Raw genomic sequence first — 18,428 nt, 5'->3', positions numbered from 1 at the left:
GAACTGAGAACTGGAGATGGTTTTCTTCTACTATGAATTTTAGAAATTTGCTGGGGCAAGGGTGGATTGCTACATGGACATAAGCCTCCCTCAAAGTTGAGGGCAGCATATTAACCTCTCAGATCTAGTGAAGGAATAATATTTGTGAGGGAAAACATTTAGAAGTAGCAGGAGTTCAACCTTCTATCCCAGTACCAAGCAAGCACTTCTTCTATTGTTCTCGAATATAAAGTTTGTACTTTCTTGCTTTAGAACAGACTCATGAGATAGAAACCTGACGGGGCAAAGGGAAGGTGTGAGAGGGACAAGAACTGCAGAGTGCAACCTGATTCCACTGTGCTTAGCACCTACTTATCTAAAATGATGAACTACCACGCCTTTAGGAAATGTGACAATCTGTTCCTTAAGGATGGTAGATTCCTGGTGAGATCTGCTATATGGTCACTGACAAAGAATCAAACACTGCTTTGCCTCCCAGAAGAAGTGGAGTTTGATGGCCGTTACTGCCTTCATTGCTGCTTGTACTTCTGCCTGAACTGATTTGCCTCTCTAGGCATTGTAGTACTGCTGCCTCAGTAAAACTGAGAACAAAACTTCCTTCGTTTTGGAGCTAGTTTGTAAAGACCCAAGGATTTCAGCACTACCCTTGAATCTTTTAGCATATGTAAAGCTTCATCAATCTTTGAGGAAAATAAGGCACAACCCTCAAAGGGAAAATTGTCAATAGTCTGTTGTACTTTTGCAGGAATCCCTGATCATTTGGACTGGCAAGGCACTGGCATTTGGAATAATCAATGAGAACAATTCCAAGAGTCTTAACAGATCATTCCCAGCTGCATGTGTCTCAGTGGTGGTCCGCTCCAAAATGGGCCTTTCCCCAACTGTGAGCAGAAGTGATGGCTCCAGTGTCTTCAACGAAGAAGAAGCTGGCTATGACAGTCCCAGCACAGCAAGCGGAGTCAACAACTCTGGTGTGGACAAGCTGCTGCTAGGATGCAGCACTGGGAAGCAGCAGGTCAAAGGGTGCACTCTACCAGTAGTATTGGAGTGACTTGCCTCTACAGCTGAAGAGTCAAACACTTAGGACTTAAAGCTGTGGTGTCCAACCAGTTCTGAAGCAGTAGCTACTACTGCTATAGCAAACAAGCCACACTCAACTGGCCAAATAATCACACTGTTCAAGCCATCTAGCCATACTCAACCAGCCAAAGAGCCACATGTGGCTAGTGGCTAGCGTGTTGGACACCACGGAAGATGATGTGGAGGTTGTCTGCTTCTTTGGATTCAGAAGCTAAGGGTGCTCCAAGATGACTGTCCCAGCAAAGGGGATCTCCCTTTGTCTCTATTCCTAGGTAAGTACTTCTAGATAGGGAGAAACTCCCTCTAGTTGACTGAGATGGTTCAGATGGCAAGCAAAGAGCAGCCTCCATGAAGATGTACCAGAGGTGCTGTTTTCTCCGCTTCTTTGTTCTTGCATTGATGCCCCAGAAAACTGGACACCTGGCCCTGATGTGCCCTCACACAAACACTTCTGGCAGTGAGGATGAGGGTCACTCATGGGCATCAGTTAAAACACCTTGAACAGGGTTTGAAGCTAGGGGACCTTGGCAGAGGTTCTCTTGGTACTATGTGGAGCCTGGCATCCACTCACCATGGACAATCTAGAAAAGAAAAAATAGAACAGAAAAAGAGGTCCAAGGACCTCAAAACTAGTTCCACTAACAATAGAAACCTAACTAAAAATGGCACATTTGCCAAAAGAACAGATAGCATGCTCCAGCCACCAACCAGAAGGAAATGAAAGATGAGTAGGTGGACTTCTCCCTTTATACCCTTAGGTTGGTGCATGAGGAACACCAAAATACAGCTTTGGACACTTCTGTGGATACAACTAGGAAAATCTCTCTGGACCCAATACACAAGCTGTACATACACCTGGTATAATGTGCATATGTAATTACTTGAAGAAACAAACAAAGATTATTTCAAGATTCCTGGTCTTGAGAACAAAGTGAAGGTCTAAGTTAGTAAGAGTGACAGCAGAATCAGAGACAGAGGGGACAACTGTAATTTCAAATGAAGACAGTATGCCATCTGTTTGCAAGGGCTCCCCAAAGCTGAAACTAATGAAACATTCCTCACAGAGGACAAGGACAGAGACTTGGAATATTCCATGACAGAGCAGTCAAGGTGTTTCTTCGAAGTGTGTTACTATGTTTTCTCATTCAACCACACATTTCTATATGCTTAACTACAAGACAAGGTTTTATACAACAACATATCATACAATCATGTTCTCTTTAATAATATGGCGCATGGTTACTATATTGGACAAATTGAGCAGGTATGTGGTTTCCCTATTTGAATGTGAAATAATTTTTTTAAAGTTATTAATGCACATATTTGCTGCCCTCTGTAACCAGAGTAAAACATGTTAATTTTGAAAAATGATTTTCTTTCCCAAGCTACAGCCAAATCAAATGCATGCAAAAACTTTTTCTCTCCCAGATGCGAAATCATCATATACTCAGAAAGAGACATAAGTAAAGTACAAAAATTGACCAACTAACCTTTTCAGTACTATCTGAAGTGTCTGGCTGGTGGCACTCGGACTTTGAATATTACTAGCATTTGAAACTAGGAATATTTCAATGGCCAGCAACATCTCAATCTCAGACATATAAGAAGGAATCAGTAACAGTTTCCGGTATAAATTTCCCTTTAGTGGTGGGTAGCAACCCAATGATAAAGCACCTGACAAGGAAAGCATACATGCAAAAGTTAGGTTGGAACTATTGCCTATTTTGAATGTGTGAATAGCTTGAGATTTGGAGAGAACCAAAAAACCCTAAGTAGTTGAATAGACTTATCAACAAAAAGTTTATGTGGTCACTCAGGGTGCATCTACACTGCACCTTTACCTCAAAATTTGTGCTACACAAATTGTGTAGCTTATTTCAAGATAATTTTGAAATGGCTTATTTTGAAATTTGTTGCTGTCTACACAGCGCCAGATTTAGAAATAAAGTGCTATTCTGACAAGTCCCTTAACCTTCGTGGAATGAGGATTCCATGGACACTGGAACAGTGTGCCCAATATTTCAAAATATATTTGAAAATAACTGGCATGTTTAAAGATGCGGAATTGCCATTTCAAGATACTTCCAGTATCCTGAAATAGCTCTGCTGTCTAGATGTAGCCTCAGGTCTTTAGTTTTCAAGGCACTAAACTCTGAGGAAGGTAATTTCACACAGAGGTTTGGTTCATTTTCTTCCCTCAACACTAATTTTAGTGCAAAATACTGACCACAACTGCAGCTAGTATGTTTACCTATAAATAAATCATGCCTGTGGAATTAATCTGTTTTTCCCAAAAATATCATGAATTCAGCATTTGTAACAGAATTCACCATACACACAGCATTTTGTTTTATTTCCATGCTCTATGGCAGTGTTTCCCAATTTTATTTGGCCACAGAACCCTTTCCAGCTTTAAAGAATTTCAAGGAACCCCTAGGATTGCCAGAGTAAAATTTGTCAAGCAAAAAGCAGCCCCACCGCAATTTGTCTGTTTCTTTAAGAGGGGGAGTGCCGGGTTCTCACAGAACCCCTACTTTTGCACCAGATGTGAAACACTGCTTTATGGGGAGCAACTTGCAATTGTCTTTTGCCTATTTATTTCCCCACAAAGAGGGGTCAGCAACTGAAAGATCCGATACTCCTGAGGGAATTCTGAGCCACTGTGCAATGCTGATTTTTGCAGACGTTAATATTTTGGGGTCGATTCCCCCTCCCTCCCCCCAAAAAGAGACTGCAGTACTACTGGTGGCCATTAAGGGCTGCTGGACCCAGCAGAGCCCAGCTTGAAAACTGAAGACAGTGTGAAGACAGGAGGAGGAGGAGGAGAGAGCAGAGCGTTCTTAGTAGCTGCAGTTCTCCCCATGCCCTGAGGGAAGGACACTGAAGCATGCAGAACTCCACACAAGCCTAGAACTGAGCATCAGACTGTTTTTGCTACTGACTGCTTGGGCTCTAGGGGGGCAGGGAGTGTGGGTGTTTTTGTGTATTGCTACAGATATATTTCTGGCAGGTATTTTGCAATAAATTACCAAAATAATTGAAACTAGGATGATTTATGTAGTTATTCTGACAAATGAAACATAGAATTTTGCAAAACATTTTTTAAAAATTTGGCACAGAATTCCTCCAGGAATAATCAGGGAGCTAGACTGCAGCCAGTGAAGTGAGTGGGGAGAGTGCAGAATGATAAGATGGCTGTTTGAAGAAGAACATAGTAGCTAAGGATTGGAGTGATGAGTTGCTAAAACTGGCTACAAGTTCCCATGTTACTATGGTGGAAGGAGGTTTTGAGGCTAGACAGTAATGTGGCAGCAGAGAAGACTGGAGTGGACTGCCAGACAGCATAACAAAAAAACTCAGCTAAAAATATCAACACATTTTACATGAATGGGTATTTTCAGCTGAGCCATAATTGTATGTCAGAAGCTGGGAATGAAGGATATTTCAGAAAGACAATAATAAATTAATAATGCAGTGCAATTTAGGGGTTTGCTGCAAGTTGGAATTTGATCCCATTGTGCCAAGGGGCCCTTGTTCATAACACTTACCAACTGATATTTAACTGTAATTTAAAATAAAAGTGTATTATATGTTAAAGCAGAAAATTATGAAATATGAAAATTATAGGGGATCTAAGTTGAAGTTGGGTGGTGAAGCATCATTTTTGTGGGTGTAACAAATGAAAAGGGAATATGTGGCATTAGTGATATGGATGCATCCTTGAAATATTCATTTTCATAGTATCGTATGTGTGATATTTTGTATTGAAATAGAATAATTTTATGAAAATATATTTTCAAAGTGTTAGGTAGATTTCATTAATTCACATTTGCAATCCTAACTATTTTCTATTGCCATTTTTATTTACAAATAAAATAATGCTCAACAGTGAAGCAGACAGGATTATTTTCCTCTGACCACCAAAGAGGCTGATAGTTGGGTAGCCTGATGACTTTTAACTTTGTATTGACTGAACTGTCTGGACTTCTGTTTTTATATATAAACAAACATTTTGACCCAGGGAAAGTTTCAAAACAGCTTTACTCTATTTAATTTTCTGAAGTCTCAGTCTTAGCTACTGTTTTATATCACTCCAACTTTATGAAGTAGGCAGGAAGCTATTCTATCTGACTGGTTAGTAAATTCCCCAGGAAAAGGGAAATTCCTAGCTGAAATGTGTGCTTTGTGCCACATCTTCTAGCCTTGCACAGGTTTGTGGCTTCGAGTATTTCTATGTTCTGGTGATCTCCAAGTAACAGCATGATCCATGCGGGCTGCTGTAGCCTGTGCAACTTAAAGCTTCTGTGAGGCTACTTTAAGTTTCTCTCTGTGACTATCCTATATATTAGAGTCACCTTAAGGGACATATACCTAGCCCAACACCTAGCACAGAAAACTTATCATTCGGATTTGTCCCTCAGTTAAGTGTACTAAATGTCTAATGTTACATTTTTATGGTAAATTGGTTAGAAAAATATTTGATTTCCTGTAGTACTCTTACTCATACTTCCCAAAATATTAAGTTCTAATGAGTACAGCTTATTCAAGGATCACAAACTGTAAAACACAATTTCAAGGGATACTTACTTTTGTAATAGGTCCTGGCTTTAAGCCACAAAGAGCTCCTTCCCAATGCTGTAATTAATCCTCTAATTAAAGTAAAATCAATAGGAATGTTTTTTGACAGCATAAAGTCTGTTACAGAAGAAGATACACCAAAGTTCTTGTTCTCAATACAGGCATCTAGAAGTTTGTTAAAAAGAAGGCTGTACTGGGAGACATCTAGAGAATCTGAAATGAAAATGTTAATTATTGAAATCAGATAAAAGCAATCTTAATTGCTGGATACCGTCCTACGAACATATCAAAAGTCCAATCTCTTCAACCTTAAATTGGAGCAGTTTCAGAACAAAACAGTGAAAATTAAAGTAAAACGCCTTATGATAATGATGCACTTGCCTCTCTGTTGGAAGGTCTCTTTGTACAGACCCTAACGATACACATTCTGTTTACAATGTTTAACAACATTTTAATAGATCAAGTGATAATTAGTTCCAGTTTAAAATAATTTATTGCTGAAAGCAAAAAGTCTTTAAGATGACACTGAATTCTGATGGAGTACTGAAAATTGGTTCCTAAATACCATGTTACTTACGTTGGTATGCATGGAAGTAACACATTTCCACATTGAGCAATAGTACTATTATTAGAAACATGAACTATCTTTTTAGAACTATAAAATAAATTCAAGGTGTGCAGGGTGTTTGAATCTTGTTAAGCACTATGGGATCCCTGGATCAGGTTTATCCTTCAGCAGAGACTTGAAGTATTGGGACTCTCCAGGAGTTCAAGAAAGGAGGAAGCGACTCAGGCTTTGAGCATTAGCAGTAATAGAGGAAGAACACCCCTGTCTTCCTAAATCTTCCTAACTTCAAATGAGCCCTTGCTGTGCTTCCTCGACAGCATTAGGACATTGTAGAAAGATTAGGGGAAGGAATTAATTCACCCAAAGGACTCTGCTCCTCCCCTTTTCAGCCAAATAAAATTTCCAATAATCATAATAAGAACATCCAGTCTTGACAAACTGTGGCTGATGGTGAGGAGCAGGGCTGAAAGATCAGGTAAAGGTAGGAGGCTTCACTCCCTAGGATCACTGAATGGGGGCCAAAAACCAGTAGGATTAGGACAGGGAAGATGATGTAGGATTTCTCAGTTCCCATCTATCTGGGGTAGAGAGTAGAAGACAGATTGGAAGTGAAGAATCCCTTACTTGTTCCCCTCTACATTGCCTTCTACTGTTCCCTAATATATGTGGGTATGCTCAGAAATGAATTTCAGAGGAGTAGCCATGTTAGTCTGTTTCAGTAAAACCAACAAGGAGTCTTGTGGCATCTTAAAGACTAACACATTTATTTGGGCATAAGCTTTCGTAGTCTGGAGCCCACCTTGTTAGATGCATGAAGCAGAAATTACATTTTGGCAGAGATATATGCACAGATGGGAGTGCTACATTATTATGTGTAGGACAAGTACTAACAAGGCTATTCAATCAGGGTGGATGGGGCCAGTGTTTCTTCTAAGATTTTCCACCCATGAGCAGAGTGAATTTTGTCATGTGCACCATATTGAGTTCATGTGCACTCGTTTGGACGTGTGCCACTGTGGCACCCAAGTTACTAATAAATATCTTATAAACCTCTCCCTTTTCCCTCTGCTGCCATGTCACTCACCCTCCCCTCGGTTCATCTGCTCACCTGGTGCTTGCCCTTCTCACTCCCCTCAGCCCTTTCGGAACCTGCTCTCCTCCCCATCCTCCTTGACCCCGGCACCTGTCCTTCTCTTCCCCCTATGCCCACTCCTCCCCTAGTCCCATTCTGATCCTCTGTAGCTACCCCTTTCCATCTCCTCTCACAACACGTCCATCTACCATATGCCCTGCCTCTCTCCTTTGGTACCCGTCCCTCCCTTCCAGGTGTCTGCCCTTCTGCTTCACCCCCATAATACCCCTGCACCTTTCTGGTGCCTCCCCCTTCCTTCTTTGAACTCTTTCTCCCTGGTGCCCACCCCACCACCTTCTGACCCAGTTCTCCTCATGCTCATCTGTACCCTCACACATGACTTGCTCCATCCCGACTTCCTCATGCCCATCCCTCCCCTCTCCTCCCTCTTGCCCCCATTGTCCCTCCCTTTTCCTTTCCCCGCATCACCCTGTCCCCTCCTCACACCCTCTGACACCTCCCCTCCCCTCCTGCCCTTTTCCTCTTTGTCTCCTCTTGGCCCCCTGGCATGTGTTTCTCCTCCACCCTGCCCCTTAGTGCCTTCCCCTTTCTTCTCCTGCCTTAGTCTCTCCTCCCCTCAGTACAAGACTCTTTCTCGCCCCCACCTCTCCCTTAGTTCTCCCCCTACCTCTTCCCTCACCTTCTGCCTTCCATGTGGAAAGCAGTTTGCAGGGGCTGGAGCTGGGGCCACAATGCTATTTCTAATCTGCGATCCTGGTCCCAGCTGCTCCTGGGGCAGGACCATGAGCTGGGACTGGAGTAGAGGCCGCCTGCAGTGCTATTTTTAGTACACGCTCCCAGTCTCTGCAGGACCTCGGTACTAAAAATAGCACCGCGGGCAGCCCTGGCTCCACCTGGAGTAAAGTGGCAGCTGCACAAGGCCCATTCCAGCTGGGGCAGCCTCACTGGAACAGCTTCAATTCGCATACCCCAGCTCTGGCCGGAGCAAAAAGGCAGCCGCCCGCCACCAGGAAACCACCAGGTCACAGCTGCTGCCACTGTCACTATTTACCTTTTGTTCCAGCAGGAAGGTGAGTGCTGATGTACGGCTCTTAAAATGACATGGGAGAACCTAAAATTTTTAGTGTGGAGCTGTGCAACTTAGAAGGAAGCCTGTATGTGGCCCTCTCTGAACAGTTGATGAGAAGGTGAGAATACCAAAAAGGGGAAACTTCTGTAGTGAGCTAGCCCCTCCCAGTCTCTATTCAGACCCAGCGTGATAGCATCAAGTTTGCATATGAATTCCAGCTCTGCAGTTTCATGCTGCAGTCTGTTTTTGAAGGCTTTTTTTGCTCAAGCATGGTAACTTTCAAGTCTTGTTACTGAGCATCCAGGGAGGCTGAAGTGCTCTCCTATGTTTTTTGAAAGTTGCTGTTCTTGATGTTTGATTTATGTGAGAAGGTTACACAACTTATGCAGTAACAGAGGTACTTCAAGAAGGTTGTTCCTGCGGGATGCTCCACCTTAGGTGTCTGGGTGCCGCTGCACACCTACTTGGAGATTTTTGGTAGCAGTGCCGTCCGTCAGGCTGCACATGCAAAGCAGACGGCACGTGCAGTGCCACTACTACACACGCACAACCAACTGTCCCTTCAGTTCCTTCTCTGCCCCAGAAGGAGAAACAAGCATGTCCAAAGCAGAGGGGAGGCAGGGCAGGTGGTGGAACTCCTACAGAGACAACCATTTTAAATAACCTCCATTGCAGCACAAGGTTAGTAACCCTCTCCTTCTTTGAGGAGTGTCCCTGTGGGTGCTCCACCATAGGTGATTAGGAAGCAGTAACCATGACTGGAAGCGGGCACTTCAGTTAGCATCATGCACAGCAGCTAGGACAGTGTGTCCAAACTGTGTACCCCAGGACAGTTAACTATCAAGTGTATAGTGTCTAGCAAATGTGGGCGCAGAGTCAAGTTGCTGATCTACATATGTCCATGAGTGGAAAGCCATGCAAGTAGGTTGTAGGTCAGGGGTGGGCAGTAATTTTTTGCAAGGGACCATTTCAGAAATTTTTTAAATGGTCCTGGGCCGCACCAGAAAGGGCGGGGCCTCAAGCAGAAGGGGTGGAGCCAGGATACTTCCTTGCTTCCCCACCCACAGACTGTGATTGGTCTGGGGTAGGGGAGCACTTGTGCCCTCCCCCCCCCCCCCACGAGGTTCCCCGGTAGGCACCCATGCCCCTAGCAGTGGGAGGAGACATAGCACACTCTCCCTTCTGCCCCCAGGCCAATCAGGACTTGGGGGTGAGGGAGCGCGCAAAGCTTTCTTCTGCCCTGCCAGGAGTGCATGGTGCTTCTAAGCAATGTGCACTCTTTGTAGGGAGGAGGCCCTAATTGACCTGGGGGTGGGAGAGTGGCAGGGTCTCCGAGGGCCGGATCAACCCTCTTGGCGGGCTGGATCCAGCACACGGAGGCCCTTTTGCCCACCCCTGCTGTAGGTAGAAGTTGCCATTGCTCTCATTGCATTTGCCTGTAGGTGCAATGGAGGAGCTAGGCCACAGGTTAAGTAGGCCAGTTTGATACAGTCCTTTATCCACCTGCATAGTCTTTGGGTGGAGATTGCCATGCCCAACGATCTTTCCAGGGTGGAGATAAACATGTTTGACTTACGGATCTGTTTAATTCTGTCCAGATAAAAGGCAGTCAGTCTGTGGACATCCAGCGTATGCAGTGCAGTCTCTTTGTTATCAGTGTGAGGCTTCAGGAGGAAGATAGGTAAGTTTATGGGCTCATTGCAGTTGAATGGAGTGGGAATCTTTGGGAGAAACTTAGGATGAGGATGGAAAAGAGAGAGTTACTCACCCTGTGCAATAACGTCTGTTCTTCGAGATGTGTGTCCCCGTGGGTGCTCCACTTGAGGTGCTGGATCCGTCCCGGTGCCGCAAAACAGAGAAACTTGCACAGCAGTAGCCCTGCCGGCCTGCACATGCGTTTCTGTTGCCTCACGCTGTTACAGCTGAGCGCGGGCCGGCTCGTCAGTTTCCTCCCAACCGGAAGCATCTGAAAGAGATAAACAGAAGCTCCGAAGCAGGGAGAAGGGTGGGTCGTGGAGCACCCACGGGGACACACATCTTGAAGAACAGACGTTACTGCACACGGTGAGTAACTCTCTCTTCTTCGTCGAGTAGTGTCCCCGAGGGTGCTCTACTCGAGGTGAGTACAGAGCAGTGGTCAAGCACTATTGGCATGCTTCGGACTTATGATCTCTGTGCTGTGGCCAAGACTGCTTGCGCCACCACTGAATCATTCCTCAATATTTTCGCAAGAGCATAATGCTTGGCAAAGGTGAGCGAGGATGACCAGGTTGCTGCATGGCATATGTCCTGTAAGGGTACCCCTCTAAGGTATGCAGTAGATGCGGCCATGCCTCTGGTGGAATGAGCGCGAGGTCGTCCTGGTAAGGATTTGTGCCGTAGGGCATAACAACGTGAGATACAGGAGGTGATCAAATTGGAAATACGTTGCGTGGAGAGCTGTTGACCCTTGGAGCGCTCGCCGTAGCTATAAAAAGGCGCCGAGACTTTCTGAAGGCTCATGTTCTATGCAGGTAGAAGGTCAGTGCTCGTCTAACATCGAGGGTATGTAAATGTGAGTCTTCTGGCGAGGAATGAGGCTTCGGATAGAATGTTGGCAGACTTATGGGCTCGTTTATATGGAAGGGAGAATTTATCTTCGGAAGGAAGGGAGGATGAACGCGAAGCAGAACCCCTTGTTCAGAAAATAAACTGTATGTTGGATCGGCTGAAAGAGCTGCCAACTCACTAACTCGACGTGCTGACGGGATTGCCAGAAGGAATGACACTTTCATTGTGAGCATGCGCAGGTCGCAAGTTGTTAACGGTTCAAAGGGGGGGGAAGAGTTAGTGCGTCCAGTACCAAAGATAAGTCCCACGGCTCCGGAGGGATTGTGAAGGTCGGATATAGGTTATCAAGTCCTTTAGGAATCTTTTAACTAACGGGTGAGCAAACAGCGAATGTCCGTCGATGTGCGGGCGGAAGGCTGAGAATGCTGCCAAGTGCACTTTCAACAAAGCATTTGCTAAGCCCTCCGTCTTCAGATGGAAGATGTAGTCCAAAGTATGCTGCACCGGTAAAGAAAGAGGGTCAAAGTCCCTTTCCAGACACCAAGCTTGGAACCGGTGCCATTTGTAGGTGTAGGCCTTGCGAGTGCTATGGCGTCTGCTATTCATAAGTACATGTTTCATTTCCTGAGAGCAAGTCATTTCTGGTGGCTGAAACCAGTTAGGAACCATGCCGTAAGATGCATGCGATCGATGCTCGGATGCAGCATCGAACCGTGCCGTTGAGACAGTAAGTTGGGCATCAGTGGAAGTCGTTGTGGCTGAGCGACCGACGTTCTGGACAATTGTGTCAGCCAAGTCTGTCGAGGCCAATAGGGTGCTATGAAGATCACTGTTGCACCCTCCGTCACTATCTTCTCCAGTGCCCTCGGAATGAGAGGAAGAGGCGGAAACGCATAGAGAAGTTGGTGAGATCCCCAATTTAGCAGAAGAGCATGCCCCAGGGAATTCTTGCCGGTACCCGCCCGTGAGCAGTAATGATGACACTTCTTGTTATGACGAGTGGCAAAGAGGTCTATACTCGGGAACCCCCAGAGACGGAAGAGACCGTGAGCCACTTCGTTTTGTAACTCCCCCTCGTGCTGAGGAAGGAAGTGTCTGCTCAGGGTGTTGGCAATGATATTGTCTTTGCCTGGGAGGTACGATGCGGTAAGGATTATATTGTGGTGGATCGCCCAGTTCCACAGTCGTATCGCCTCCGCGCACAGGGATCGTGAACGGGCCCCGCCTTGTCTGTTGATATAGTGCACCGTGCATATATTGTTGGTGAGGATGTGGACTGCACGACCTCGGATCCTCTGAAGGAAGTGCCTGTATGCATTGGATACAGCTCGCAGCTCGAGGAGATTTATGTGTAGAAGTGACTCCTGTGCCGACCAGAGTCCTTGAACTCGTTGTTGTTGCAGATGTGCGCCCCAACCGATCAAAGAAGCATCCATTGTGATCTGCACTGTGGGTCTTCATGCATGGAAAGGGACCCCTGATAACAAATTTTGCGGGTTGTCCCACCATATTAGTGAAGTCCTGACATGTCCGGGAATGGACACTGTCTTGCTCACAGCGTGTACCCCCGGTGTGTAGACCTTCAACAGTCAATGCGCTGGTGACTGCGTAGATGAAGTCTCGCATGCGCCACCACATATGTGGTGGCAGCCATATGTCCGAGCAGTTTCAGGTAAGTCAGTATGCTGGATCTGGGAGCAATTGAAACAATATGTACCAAGTCCCGAATCATCTGGAATCTTGTTGCAGGTAAGTATACTCTCGCACTCAGTGCATCGAGTCTCGCGCCGATAAACTCCAAGTCCTGACTCGGTGCCAAGGGCAATTTGCCGAAATTGATTATGAGGCTCAGAGCCTCGAATACGGCTGTGGTGGTGGTCACTGCCCACATAGCCTCTTTGCGAGTCAGGGCCTTTAATAGGCAATCGTCGAGATACGGGAAAATCGCGATATTGAGGCGTCGGAGGAAAGCAGCTATCACCGCCAGGGTTTTGGAAAACACCCGTGGTGCTGCTGACAGACCGAAAGGTAACACTCGGTATTGGTAATGTTCCGCGCCCACTACGAAACGAAGGAATCGCCTGTGGGCCCGGTGAATGGCTATGTGGAAATAGGCATCTTGTAAGTCGAGGGATGCAAACCAATCGCCTTTGTGGAGAGCCGGGATGATAGAAGCTAACGTGACTATTTTGAATTTTTGTTTCCTCAGGCAGTGGTTGAGTCGATGCAGGTCCAGGATAGGCCTCCAACCCCCTGACTTCTTCTGGGTGAGGAAGTACCTGGAATAGAAACCTCTCCCCCGAAATTGAATGGATACCCTCTCCACGGCTCCTATAGTAAGTAGTCGGGACACCTCTTGCTGTAGAAGAGTCTCGTGAGAGGGGTCCCTGAAATGGGATGGGGAGGGCGAGAAGTGGGGGGGAATGGAGTTGAAAGGGATGGCATATCCTGAAACAACTATGTCGTTGACCCATCGATCGGTGGAAATCAGAGACCAGCGATGTTGATAAGGCCTCAGCCGATGATGAAATAAGGCTACCTGATTGTGTGACGCTCCCGACAAAGGAGTTGCACGCAGTCCCTCGACTGACCCATCAAACTTGTTGCCGGCCCTGCTGCTGACTGGAAGTCTTGCCAGGTTGTTGTCTTTGCTTTTGCTGGCGTTGTGTTGGTCTCTGTTGTTCATATGGCTTGGGGCGGAATGTTGCGTAAGAGAAGGGTCTCTGTTTGTTATAGGGCGTATACCTCTTACGTTTATACGGAGGCGTATACATGCCAAGCGTTCTAAGAGTCATACGGGAATCCTTGCCCGAGTGGAACACCTGATCAGTGGACTGGGCAAAAAGAGACTGACGATCGAAAGGTAAGTCTTCCACTTTGTTTAATAACTCCCTTGGGGCAGCTGCTTGGTGCAGCCATGACCCGCGACGCATAACTACCGCGGTAGCCGTGGCTCTAGCTGCTGCATCAGCCGTGTCTAGGGCTATCTGAAGTGCTGTTCTGGCCATTGAGTAGCCCTCTTGTATTACCGCCCGCAAGATCTGGCGCTTTGAGTCTGGTAGGTGCTCTAGAAGAGGGACTAATTTGGAGTAGTTATCGAAGTCGTGATTGGCAAGGGGGGGGGGGTCACGTAATTGCACATCCGGAGAACTGAAGTGGCAGAAGAATACACTTTTCTACCTAAAATGTCCAGGCGTTTAGCCTCTTTTGCTGTATTTTTATTTTGGGCAGTCTTTGATCTTTGCTGGGCGGCATCCATAACAAGGGAATTGGGCTGGGGATGCGTAAACAAAAAGTCCATCCCTTTTTGGTTTATAAAGTATTTCTTGTCCGCCCTCTTGTTAGTCGGTAAAGAAGCGGAGGGGGTCTGCCATATATCATTAGCGATTTCCAGGATAGCCTCATCAAAGGGCAGAGCCAGTTCTGATTTTTGTGAGGACTGCAAGTTCTTCAGCAAGGGCTGTTGCTTTTGCTGTACGTCCGTAATTTGGATACCCTGAGATTGTGCCACTCTGGCAAAGAGCTCCTGAAACTGTTTGTGATCTTCCGTGGGGGATAGTTCACCAGGAAAGACAGCATTGTCTGGAGATGACTGGTTGGCCGGAGACTCAGGGGTCTGTGGTTCCCTATTTGGAGTGTAGTTGTTTTCAGATGTGTCCTGACTAGTAACTGGCATCGCGCCCTCCACAGGCACTGATGGAATCACCGGCGAAGGTGCGCTAAGTGGAGATGCTGGGCGTGTGGTTTGCGGAGATTATGATTGTGGATATCGCGTGGTATGAGGACACCGACGGTCATCATAGTGACGGTCACATCTCCGACCGTGAGTCGGGGATCGTCTATGAGTGTAGGCTCTAGACGCCTCGCATCGACGTGAATATCTCAAATGTCCTGAAGACCTCAGTGATATAGATGTCAGAAAAACGAGATGGTGAACGAGAATAATAGGAATAGCGTCGTTGATCGTGGTAGCGATAGTGATGGTATGACGGTGATCGCTGCGGTGATCTATGATATTGGTCTCTAGTGGAAACATAATGAGAAGCACGATGGTTTTCAGAGCAGATTGAAGCTGGTGACCAAGGCCTCGGAGAGAACCGTGCTCTTTCAGGCGTGAGTGAAGGGGTCTGAACGCGCCTTGACTTGAAGGGCACCGAACAATCTGCAGGAGAAGACGGTGCCGTTTGAAGTGGTGTAGTCCCAGTTGCATGGCTGCCCTGGAGTTGAATCAGCGGTGCCGCGGGAGTTAACAGCTGTGCCGGTGCCGGAAGAGCCTGCAGTGTAGAGTGCTGCGCGGTGCCGCTGGCCGCCTGCGGTGCCTGAGTCGGCGCCGTTGCTTGCGGCACCGCAGGGAGCAAGGTCTCGTCAGCTGGCACCGTGAGCATGGGTGCCAGCAGAATTGTCATTGGCTGTGCATGCGCAGTATCAGCCGGTGCCGGGGCCACCACTGCTGCTTGTGGCCCGACCGTTGGAGCCTTTGTCGGTGCCCGCGGTCCCTTACAGGGAGCCCGCATCGGGTCTTTTGATCCGACCAAAGTCGGAGCTGAGGCACTGCGGCTCTTGCCCGGCTTCTCTGTCGGGTGCCTCGGCAAAGAGCCAGAGGTACCCGGTCTGTCCCGTACGTTCCTGAGCTGTGGCTCGGCATTGTGGAACTTCTTCTCAGGTGAACGGACAAGTGAACTCCCGAGGCAGTGGGAGAAGACGTGGTCACATCGGACTGGAGGGCTTTGTTGAATAAAATCACCCTCAGCCTCATTTCCCTATCGCGCCGAGCGTGGGCTAGTAGTTTCATGCAGTGAGGGCACTTTATAGGGATGTGCCCGTGCCCTAGGCATTTAATGCAGCACAAATGCCCATCTGAGTCTGGCATTGCCTCCTGGCACTGGGAACATTTCTTGAAACCAGGCATTTTTTTTTTTTAAAAGGCTACTACAAAAAAATAAACTAGGACGGAAACAAGGAACTTGAGACTAACTAACTATCTAAGTAAAAACTACTAAGAACTATTAACACTATCCTAACTATAAACTGCCAAGTGGCAAACAGATTTCTAAATGAAACTTCCTTTTCTCCTCAGGCTGGAGAGGGAGCGCATCCTAGGTCCGTCTGCGGCCGCGGACAGTTGAAGGAAACTGACGAGCTGGCCCGCGCTCAGCTCTAACGGCGCAAGGCAACAGGAGCGCATGTGCGTGCCGGCAGGGCTACTGCTGTGGAAGTTTCTCCGTTTTGCGGCGCCGGGACGGACCCAGCACCTCGAGTGGAGCACCCACGGGGACACTACTTGATGAAGAACCACTTTGTCCTTATGGAATACCATGAAAGAAAGGTCTGCCATGAGAGCACTAATTTCACTCAACCTCCTGGCAAATGTGACAGCCACCAGTAAGACCATCTTCATAGAAAGGTGGAGCACGTCGCCACAGGCTGAAATTGTTTATGAGAGAGAAGAAGAAGTTACTCACCCTGTGAAGTAACGATTGTTCTTCGAGATGTGCCCCGTGGGTGCTCCACTCCAGGTGTCGGGTCCCGTCCCGGCGCCGCGAATCGGAGAGCTATCAGAGCCGTGGTCCGCCGGACCGCGCATGCGTGACTGCCCGAGGCGGCGTTCGCGCCTTTGATGTGTTGTGCGCGGTCCGGCTTGCTCAATTCCTCTCAGCCGCTCCCTGAAACGATAAAATGAAAATACCGGAGCGGGGAGGAAGGGCGGGTCGTGGAGCACCCACGGGGCACATCTCGAAAAACAATCGTTACTTCACAGGGTGAGTAACTTCTTCTTCTTCTTCGAGTGGCCCCGTGGGTGCTCCACTCCAGGTGACTTCAGAGCAGTACTCGAACACTTGAGCGCTCCGGGACTAAGGTTTATGGCTATGCGAAAGTACTGCTGTAGCCACGGAGGAATCGGCAGCAAATTGGTTTACTACAGCGTAATGCCTCATAAAGGTAGAATGCGATGACCATGTTGCTGCTCGACAAATGTCTCGGAAAGGAACACCTCTAAGAAAAGCTGTAGTCGTGGCTACTGCTCTCGTAGAATGGGCCTTAGGAGTACCCGCAAGAGGTTTGTTATGTATAGAGTAGCAGGTTGTAATACACGACACTATTAACCTCGCAATCCGTTGGGAAGTGATGGGTTGTCCCTTGGTTCGATCTGCTAACGACACTATTAGACGGTCCGATTTCCTAAAGTGTCGCGTTCTTTCGATATAAAAGGCTAATGCCCTCCTCACATCGAGCGTGTGCAATCGTGCATCTTCCCTTGAAGTATGAGGCTTGGGATAGAAACAGGGGAGAACAACTGGCTCGTTGATGTGAAAATCCGAACAAATTTTTGGAACAAAAGCTGGATGAGATCTCAACGTTACCGACTCTTTAGTAAACACCGTGTAAGGCGGTGATGACATGAATGCCGCTATTTCACTCACTCTGCGAGCTGATGTAATGGCAAGCAGAAAAAGCAACTTAGTAGTTAGAAGTTGCAACGGTATCGTAGCCAAGGGCTCAAAGGGGGGGCGTGTCAAGGAATCCAGAACAAAGTCTAAATTCCAGGAAGGTGGTGGTGGGTTGAGATTTGTAAGTCCTTTTAGGAACCTCCTTGTGATGGGATGAGCAAATACAGAAAACCCATCCTGACCTTGATGAAAAGCACTAATTGCTGCTAGATGCACTCGCAGCGAGGCTATCGCAAGGCCCGTGTCGTGGAGGTGTAAAATGTAATCAAGTATCTGGGATATTCCTGCGACGTAAGCATCCCTACCATCAGTGCTACACCACGTTTCAAATCTGGCCCACTTGGCGAGGTAGGTCTTTCGAGTGGAATCTTTTCTGCTGTGTACTAATACTTCCTTGACTCTCTGCGAACATGATCGTTCGATTGGATTGAACCAGCGAGCATCCACGCCGTGAGGTGTAATGTTTCGGGTTTCGGATGGGAAAGGGAGCCGTTGTCCTGAGTCAAGAGATCCGGAAGCAGAGGAAGGGTATACGGTGTCCTGATGGACATCTGGTGGAGTACTGAATACCAAGGCTGCCGTGGCCACGCTGGGGCTATGAGAATTACTCGAGCCCTTTCTACAGTGATCTTTTCCAGGATCCTGGGAACTAGGACGATCGGGGGAAAGGCGTATAGCAGTGCCGTTCCCCAATTGTGGAGAAAAGCGTCTCCCAAGGAGCGATGTCCGATCCCTGCCCTGGAGCAATAATAGGGGCACTTGGCATTGGCAGCAGTAGCGAACAGATCTATTGAGGGAAACCCCCATTGGGCGAAAATACCGTGTAGAATGTCCGTGCGAAGTTCCCACTCGTGGTCGTGGGGAAACAGCCTGCTGAGTGAGTCCGCAATAGTATTCTGGACACCCGGCAAATAGGAAGCTGTTAGGATGGTATTGATGCGGGTACACCAGTTCCACAAGTGCATCGCTTCTATACAGAGAGATCGGGATCAAGCCCCTCCCTGTCTGTTTACATAATACATGGTGGCAATATTGTCCGTA

At 47.3% G+C, this 18,428-nt stretch overlaps 1 protein-coding gene and 1 long non-coding RNA gene across 7 annotated transcripts in view; one reads left to right on the top strand and one right to left on the bottom strand.

Moving 5' to 3' along the window:
• TOPAZ1 (testis and ovary specific TOPAZ 1) overlaps positions 1-18,428 on the bottom strand; it is a 141,524-nt gene that overhangs the window by 17,892 nt on the left and 105,204 nt on the right. For all 6 annotated transcript variants that reach the window (XM_025190288.2, XM_025190286.2, XM_025190283.2 and 3 more), the window contains 2 exons: positions 5,668-5,871; positions 2,571-2,754 (listed from right to left, as the gene is read on the bottom strand). In XM_025190288.2, coding sequence (XP_025046073.2) covers positions 2,571-2,754; positions 5,668-5,871 — 388 coding nt within the window. The remainder of the gene's footprint in view (positions 1-2,570; positions 2,755-5,667; positions 5,872-18,428) is intronic.
• Positions 14-16,378, top strand: LOC142827290 (uncharacterized). Its single transcript, XR_012901930.1, has 6 exons — positions 14-2,344; positions 8,386-8,506; positions 9,987-10,069; positions 13,148-13,274; positions 13,675-13,801; positions 16,016-16,378. It is a non-coding gene; the product is annotated as an uncharacterized LOC142827290 (long non-coding RNA).

This window comes from Pelodiscus sinensis, chromosome 2 (genome assembly GCF_049634645.1).
Source record: "Pelodiscus sinensis isolate JC-2024 chromosome 2, ASM4963464v1, whole genome shotgun sequence".
NCBI lineage: Eukaryota > Metazoa > Chordata > Testudines > Trionychidae > Pelodiscus > Pelodiscus sinensis.
This window is presented reverse-complemented; position numbering and strand designations above follow the sequence as displayed.